The following is a 9,071-nucleotide window of genomic DNA, read 5'->3' on the forward strand; positions in this document are numbered from 1 at the left end:
AGCTTTATTTAATTTTTATTCATAAAAAAAATAAGGAACAATCGGACATAAAATACGTTCCATGAGACATTCACAGGACATTGAAACATTATTTACATACATATTCAAAGAGATATGACAGTATGTTGTGATGACATGTAATTATATATAGTTATGTGCTAAGTGAGAGCTAAGAAATGACCCTTCTAATAATTCAGGAAGAAATTGGTAAGCCGTGACTGTCGACGGACCGCCAATTACCCAAAGAGACGAGTCATTAAATATATCATTTTTCAAATTTCTGATAGTTTGCCACAGTAGATCATTTCCATTCCTGTGAATAGTTACTGCCATTATGCCATATGAACATCAAAAGATGTGTATCATCGGCTACAGAAGGCACACCATATTCAATAATCATGTTAACGTACGATGTCAACTTTTGATTCACATCATTACAACAAATAAATTAAAAATAGCCGTTTTAATTCTGTAAACTCAAAACTCAAAACACTCCAGTCCAGTATCGTGGAATATGTACTGCTCTTCTGAGATATTTGTCTCCAACTATTGTCGTGTATCCCTTTGTTATGAGTCCGCCAGATCACAGAAAACAAACAGAAATTATATTGATGATACATGAACTTTTGAGTTTATTGATAAGTTTCCTTTTTTCTTATCACTAATTGTTTTATATAAGCACACATAATCCTGGTCACATCTGCATTTTAACACATATGCACGGAGCGTGCATTGCACATACATAGTAAATAAATGTTGCCCCAACATACTATTGACCAACAAATCGCCAACAAAATACAATTATTCAGTGTCAAAATACATTGTCAAACTCAGGTAAAAATATGAGGTGACTCATCACTAAAATTTGACAGTCACTTTAACCCTGAAAGGTCCAATAGATACTGTAATCGAAATCTCGACGTCTCTCCTCAGTCGTAAGTTGGCAGGGCCATCTGAAATAATTATGAAAGTTTAATGTGAAAAATAAATAATTAAGTATAAGTATAATTTCTGAAAGAAGTTTCAGGTAAACATTGTTAATGTATATATACGTGAGAGTGTGTGCGTGCGTGCGTGCGTGCGTGCATGCGTGATTTTAAAAATGAAATGTGAAAAATGAAAAAAACGCATAAGTATAATTTCTGAAAGAAATTTCAGGTAAACATTGTATATATGTGTATGTACGCGCCCGCGTGTGTGTGCGTGCGTGAGTGTGTGTGCGTGCGTGCGCGATAAAGATATATCATGAGGATGGACTGGTGTTTCAATTAAAATGATAAACTGGCATCATATAAATACTATCATTTGATCATCATCTGACAGTGAACGACATGCATTAGTTGAGTGATGTAAGTATTTGTCAAAACTAATAATGATTTTGCCTTATTGTTCACTAAATAAATTAACTAAATTCACCCTACCTCTCATTGGTTCAACTTCCTTTCCAACCACTTCGACATTGGAGTCATCAAGGAAGTACACGTCGTGAAAGCGACAGAACGACTCAATTTCATCACCGAAGAGGAGTTTGACTGCAAATGGTGTGAAGGGCTTGCAAGTGAGACTGGAGACATCTATCCTCTCCTCCTGGCCTTCTGTTTCATCCCCGGTTGTGTCCTGTAAGCAGTAGTCGTGTCAATGTACTGATACCCAACTGAGGTAAGATGTGCCCCAATGTGAACACTTTCTTTCACATGTGAGTGACTGATTGTGTTTAATGGCGCTGTGGGAAATATTTCATTTATACCAAGGCACACCAGCTTAATAGGCAAAGAAAGCCATTTGATTGTATCGGACGTTTACTACCCACGAGCACACGTATAGTGTTCACAAAACAACAATGATATGGGTGAAACTGGGATTAGAACCCATTATTAGACCCCTTGCACTCCTGAGCCACGCAACTCTGCACAACATGTGGCGCACAAGACAACTGGGCAACTAGTGCTCTGTTCTTAAGCAACAAATTAATGTTTATAAATAACTGTACAGACAAGATCAGTTCATTACACGAAGATGTATCACTGAACAATATAATCTAACATTCGAAAGTAACAGTAAACATCATCGCCATTTCAAATAACATGACGATATATAGAAATTCTGGTTCTAAAACACAGGAAACGAAACATTCTTTCACTAGAGACTAGATGTGTGTACATAATGACCAAATGTACCTGTCTGTCGCCGTTCACCACTGCCTGCATTGCTGCATATGTCAGGTCTGTGTGTTGGATGTAACACTTTTTGTCCACACTGTCGCGAATTGCCACCAGATTCTGAAAGAAAGTTACAAGAAATAAGCTTCAGACAAACTCATTACAAACATATTATTCGTGGAATAATATACCCGATTATATTTTTCAATTATCAATCAAGTCTCTTAATGTCGATATTATCTGTTTTGATATTATACACACCCTATTGAAGACAAACAAGTTAGTTGTCTCTCTGAAGTTTTCTGCAGAACCCTCAGGCTTGTGGGAAACTGTAATCATTGTCTTCCCATCCATTGCGATGTCAAATGGAACCTTATCCCCATTTGGAACACGCCCTGTCTTATGTTTCCACTGAAAGTAAATTAACGTGAATCAAAAACACAGTCACATATCAAATGAAACAACATTTGATAAACACATAAAACAACATTTCGGAGGAAGTGTTTAGTGTTAATGAAATCAATGTCAATAATGTATTCACGTTGTCATGCGTAAATGAGAATGTATCCATAGCTTTTCTGAAAAACATTATCTGGAGATCTGCATGAGTGTGATTTTGTTCTCACTATGAAGCATTCGGCCCGGGGTACTGATCCAACATAGTCGTAAAATGTACGCTTGATTTCACGCCCGCTTATCCGTTGACCTGGCGAAGATGTATCAATGAATATACTAAGTCTTGTTTTTGTGTTCGCCGTGTATTTCATATAACAATAAAAACACGATTCATTTAGCTGAAATCACATGAATGTGAGTGAGTGAGTTTGATTTTACGCTGCTTAAGCATTATTCCAGCAATATCACGTCGGGGGATACCAGAAATGGGCTTCACACATTGTACCCATGTTGGGAATCGAACCCGGTTCTTCGGCGTGACGAGCGAACGCTTTAACCACTAGGCTACCCGACCGTCCTTCAAATGAATGTCCTTCATGATATACATATAATACAGGAAGGGCCTGATTTCATACACGTGTACATGTCATTCAACTAAATGGATTGATATAATATAGAACGGTTACTTCCCTGAACACAGAACTAATAGTCAAATATTGTCAATGTCCATCAATGCGTGAAGTCTATTCCGCCTGTTACTGAAGCGAAAACATGATTTTATTGCCCTTCATTACCTAAATGTATCACCCCGCTCGCACTCAAGGGGGTGTTTAATGAGAGTCAGTGAGTTGGGTTTAAGCCGCTTTTACCAAAATACCAGCAACATCATGGCGGGGAACACCAGAAATGTGGTTATTTTAGTAAGATGATCAGGCCAACAGGCGCAATATATAAAAAGGTAGGACTGTAAAAGCAGGAATTATTGTTTGATTGAGTGAGTTAGTTGGTTTTACGCCCCTTTTTAGCAATATTCCGACACGGTGAGGGTTCACACATTATACGCATGTGGGAAATCGAATCCGGGTTTCAATAACCACCAGGCTACCCCACCGTCTCCTTTGATGTTTGATAACACGGGTAAAACTAATCTAAAGCTACAGTATAATGAGTATAGAACACGACAGGTAAATATGGGTTCCAAAATGGCCATTAAGATCCGTATGTTTAGATCATTTGATGAAGCACATGATGACGATACATGATCACATACTTGCTTGTGTGGGTGAGTGAGGGAGTTGGGTTTAACGCCACTTTTAACAGTATTCTAGTCATATCGCGGCGTATCAGCTTAACGTGGGTTGAAAGTCCGAAGTGATGCAGGTCTTAGACGTTTACCTATTCGGTGAAACCCACGAGCACGGGTATGGTGCTGACAAACCTAGAAACATAATCGGGGCGAACCGGGATTCGAACCCGCAATCAAGGTTTCTGGCCTGCCCAAGGGACGAATTCTGCACAGCGAATCGCGGCGCCTTAGACGACTGGGCCACCTGTGCCCCCTTCCGGGGTAGAAATGGCCCCCATTTACTTGTCATAGCTTCAGTAGATGTGATCGTGACAGGCTCGGTAACTTGGTTGATTGTGTGCCATCGTACCCCGACTACGCGTGACATTGTTCATCATACCAACCACTGGTTTGTCTTTGCAGACTGTGGTAATCTAACTTGGATATTGCTGACTGGTGAGCATTATTAACTTCACTTCAAAATGAGGTTTTTTTCACATTTCACGGTGAATACATTCGCTCATGAAGAACAATCTGCTTACTTCTAAAAGGAAAATAGCATGGCGCTGATAGACGTATTGCACGCTTGCATAATAATACTATACTACTACTACCACCACTACTACTGCTTCATCAACAACAATAATAATAATCATAATCATGATAATAATAATAATAATCCATGCCCCCATACCTGTACTGCAGAACACACGGCCAGAAGGAGAACAACAGCATATAGTGATGCAAATTCCATCTTCTTGAATTTCCTGAAATTGTAATGAAAACGTATTACAACTATTCAAAAAAGTCCCAGGAAAAATGAAGAAACGACCGAAAAGCAAGCAAGTAATGCTTTAATTTATTTGACATTAGAATTTCATAATTAATCAAATAAATATACTTTAAAACAACATAACCTTAAGACATACCTGTACTGAGACTTCACTTCACAACCAGCTGACAGAGAGGAATATTGAATCCGATTTAGTTTCAGGTATTTATACAGAATAATATCCTGTTTCATTGTGATTTTCATTGGATGCCAAACCCCTCCAATAAGATAAAATGTTGATATCCCCATTATTTTCAAACAGGTAGTACTGCGCAGTATTCACCCACACGCACCGGTGACTTTGTATATATGCCTTGAGGCCATCTTATATTCATCCCGGGAGTGCTGGAGATACGTCCTTCCGATTGTTATCAGTTGTATCTTAAAATGTGTGTTCCTGTTTCGCTTTTATTATTGTCATGGCTCATATAAATTTGGATTCTGGAATAAACATAATATCCGATTTTCTTAAAATAAGAAATATATTGCATATTTGATCCCTTCCAGAGTGGATGAATACTATGTTCAGTAATTACATTATTTTTATATATTCGAGGTCTGTTCACAGTTTAATCTGGGTGCAGCAAATCAGTTGGCGATGGTATGGACAACATCGCTGTGTACGATGACACAAAATAAATACAACATGTCAACGCCAGATAATAACTAGTTTTGATTATCCTCCGAAACAGATTTCGTTGGGCTTAAAAGACAAAATAGAGGTGAAAAATGAACAAGGACACACACTTAAGGTTCTACTACACCAAATCAGAACCAGTTGGGACAGTGCGGTTTTCGTAGGGCCTTCAGTGCAGATCGAGAGATATCTGCAGGCTGTGATTGGAGGATATTGGGTAAGATTGTTATGTCTTTTAAATGTACATCCATCCAGTTATTAAAACTGACCATGTCTTTCTATATTTAGAACTGTCTTTTTCAACATGATGACTTATGCTGAATGTGACCGCAGCTATTTTTAAGTAGGTGACATTTGGTGCGAAACTGGTGGTGGTGTGTTTATCTTCCTGTACTCGGAAAAGGAGCTGGCTAAGCTGGTCATTTTTGGGTTTTTATTGCTGCTCTCAGGCCAAACTGTGCACACACGTACAGGTAATAGCTGTTTTTAAAAAATATAACGTTACTATAGAAGTCTATTGGAAAACATTTGGTTGTGTGTTACCTGTGATCCTGATTTCAGACTACCATTGGGAAATAGGAAAAATTCTGCCAAATAATGTGACAGGATGCTATCTAAATTCAATATGTCAGCGCCAGCCAATAATCAGTCTCGATTATCTATGGGATAGCATCGCGCATGTTGACTAGTAACGTGTGGTATTTAGTACAATCCGCTGAATGTTTACTATACAATTTCTGGAATGTATTGACCTGATCTTTGTTGGTAAAGCCTTGATTACAAAGCTTAGCCTAAGAAAACAGTGTTTTTACATGAAATTTGAATATAACTTGCATGCTCTTAAGTACAGAAACAACTGAGACATGTAGGCACTGCAAGCTGGAGCTGATGGTATATTGATCGACGTAAAGGGAAAATTCAAAATGGGAAAATCGAAATCACCCCTCTTTGACATACAGCTTTATAAAGAGGTTCCATGGAGGCGATCTCTGTAACTAAAGTAGTCAAATAACCGTTTTGCATGCAAATGTGACTATTAGACATATGCATACAATGGAATCTGCCTTTCAGATTTCAACATTCAAGGCTTTAGTAAAACTTTTTAAAATGTGGAGGCCATTTCAAGATGTGACGCACGAATGACTGCAGTGATTGCCGATGCAATTCTTTATTTTATATGTATCATGTTTCTGTGCATGTCGTTTTCATCATTATTATTATTTTTATTATTGTGACGTCCTATAGAATAATATTTAGCACCCTACTTATACGTTGTGTATTTAGATCCATTTGACAATGAGATCTTCTTAAGACCTCCTTGTCCTTGGAACAGGATGGATAATGTACACTTTACGATCGTAATATCAGGTAATATCACTTTGGATTAACTTATGTTATGAGTGGATTGTCTTAATATATGGTTTGAAATTTATTTTTCGATTATTTATTCTTTGACTAACGCTGAAATTGCGTCTGTGCTTTTATACAAAACATGTTAATCTTTATGACAAACCAATTTCATATCCCCTTTTTTAAACAAATCCCAACCATAGGTACTTGATTGACGAACTAATTCAGCTGTAAAAATGTCCTGAGGTGAATGGATATTGTAAATGCATTTTAACAATGTCTTTATTCTACACATATCTACACTGAAGTTTCCCATTGAAGAGGACATCATACGGTGAACATATCATGTACAGAGAGATGTGATGAGAGGTGTCAACACATCAAGTTTACCCTATCGATCAGGTCACTTTACAAAGTATCATTTTATTTCCTGACAGTTGGCTTGCTTTTGCATGTGTTTGTGTCGATGCCACCTTTTCGCGAACAGCTGGTATAATCCTACAGTGATTAATAAATACATACTCATGATATCGTCGGTTTCGTACAATCGACTCTGCTTTTCTTATTAATGGGCAATGTCGCTTGTATTTAAAAGCGCACTAAACGAATGATAATAGGTAGCAGGACTTGTTGAACTGTTCAGTTGACATTAAATATTGTTTTTGTCGATGTACCAACCCCTATTCACAACTGGCAGCTATATCTTTGAAACTTCGTCATGGAAAGGCATCGCAAGAATGTAATTCACACATACATGCTATTTATGTACATACTTTAAAATACACATTTATATATATGAAAACTCATTTTATTTAACAACCTAGACAAACAACAATTGTTTAAAAGCCCAATATTTATCAGAACGCAACTACGAACGAGATAATGTTCGAATCGGACTATTAATTCTCCGTTACTATCAGCATATCTTGCCATCTGACCAGGACGCGGAGACAGGTCTACTAAGACGTCAAAGCAAGCGACCAATCGGAAAACAGGCCAACTGTGACAACCAATGGATGGCCGTAAACACGGAAGTAGGTATATACATGTACTGCGACTACCGGGTTCTCCTCGAGGCACAAGTTAAGCGTACAGTCTTTAACTTCATGCTTGGGTAGTAAAGGCCATTAGCTGCGTTCTGCATTGATAATAAGCCAAGGGCAACCAGTTCAATATCACTCCAGTGAACCCTTGATGTCATACAAAATGTTTTCAATTTGTTTCAGATAATTTTGCTCTATTATGTAGGTTCTTGATAGAATATATCATTCCTATAACTTACTTTTTATGCGCTTGTTTACTAGCATAATAAACATATAAATTACCTGCCGATACAGGTTCCATTTGGCGTAAAAGGCAAAATAGTGGTAAACATTATAGAAATGGATCACTGAAAATCAGTGATGACACCAGGTGATCGCAAAACTTGAAAACATGTAATGCTCTAACCGGGAGGACCCTCTACTCCAGTTAGTGTTTGTTTGTAAACAATCCTCTTAGGACTGCTTATGAGCATGTTATCAACAAGTGTGAAGACAGTCAGTTCGGGATATTCCATGCTAACAGACAACGTACTGGAAGGGTCTTGACAGTAATGTGTGCATGCTGGGCAATATCAATCATACCATGATGTTAGCTGGGGGCCGCGTTAAACCCAACTTACTCACTCACCCTAGTCTGCTTCGCTGTACCTATCTCCGTCATGAGAACACAGCGAGTATGCGTGTGTTTAACCAGGGAACTGACTTCTATAATAAGATGACATTCATTTTTATCTGTACATGTACATGTATACCATTATAACAATAGTACCGTTATTGTGTTGTAACTTGTTGAAATATCTCATCCAATTTTCAGCTTCTTAATTACACACAAGTTCCGTGAAGATCCGGGGTAGAATTGGTCTTCAGCAACCCATGCTTGCTGTAAAAAGGCGACTATGCTTGTCGTAAGAGGCGACTAACGGGATGGGGTGGTCAGGATAGCTGCCTTGGTTGCTGCATGTCATCTTATCCCAACTGCATAGATCGATGCTCATGATATCAATCACTTGATTGTCTGGTCCAGACTCGATTATTTACAGACCACCGTCATATACTAGCAGCTGACTATTGCTTAGTGCTGCGTTAAATAACAAACAAACACATCTTACACATGTACCATGTCAATATGGTCAAGTTGTGTTTTTCGGTTCTATTATTTCTTCATCGCTATATGCTTCCGTCTCCAGACTTGATAAGTATCAGCATATTATCGCAAATCACATAATATCGAATGTATTTTATCACGTGTTTTTGGCCATGCTCTGGCTTTTGCCGGTAGGCAATGTAAGTTTTGAGAACTTGGGTGATCCATGATGTACGTGTTGCCGTGTAGACGTCAAGTAGAAAATACTGGCAGCAGTACTCTGAA

The 9,071-nt window shown here is 38.1% G+C and overlaps 2 protein-coding genes across 7 annotated transcripts in view; both read right to left on the minus strand.

The window, feature by feature from the left end:
* LOC124129085 lies at positions 1 to 5,876 on the minus strand. 2 transcript variants are annotated; one of them, XM_048399608.1, is made up of 6 exons: positions 5,853 to 5,876; positions 4,535 to 4,607; positions 2,421 to 2,570; positions 2,178 to 2,279; positions 1,422 to 1,617; positions 1 to 953 (listed from the first exon to the last, which is right to left on the minus strand). In XM_048399608.1, exons 2-6 carry the CDS (start codon positions 4,592 to 4,594, stop codon positions 859 to 861), a joined length of 603 nt encoding a protein of 200 aa, XP_048255565.1. In that variant the 5' UTR covers positions 4,595 to 4,607; positions 5,853 to 5,876; the 3' UTR covers positions 1 to 858. The 2 variants fall into 2 exon arrangements, with proteins under 2 accessions (XP_048255565.1, XP_046348523.2); XM_046492567.2 differs by lacking the exon at positions 5,853 to 5,876 and adding an exon at positions 4,770 to 5,113.
* The window catches only part of LOC124136217 (scavenger receptor class F member 1-like), a 27,308-nt gene continuing 24,110 nt past the window's right edge, over positions 5,874 to 9,071 (minus strand). For 3 of the 5 annotated variants that reach the window (XM_048399600.1, XM_048399599.1, XM_048399597.1), the window contains one exon: positions 5,874 to 8,407. The gene's annotated coding sequence lies outside the window, so the exon portion shown is untranslated. The remainder of the gene's footprint in view (positions 8,408 to 9,071) is intronic. The other 2 variants (XM_048399603.1, XM_048399601.1) reach the window with 2 other exon arrangements.

Source organism: Haliotis rufescens, unplaced genomic scaffold (genome assembly GCF_023055435.1).
Source record: "Haliotis rufescens isolate VD_foot unplaced genomic scaffold, xgHalRufe1.0.p SCAF_2, whole genome shotgun sequence".
In the NCBI taxonomy this organism is placed as follows: Eukaryota; Metazoa; Mollusca; class Gastropoda; order Lepetellida; family Haliotidae; genus Haliotis; species Haliotis rufescens.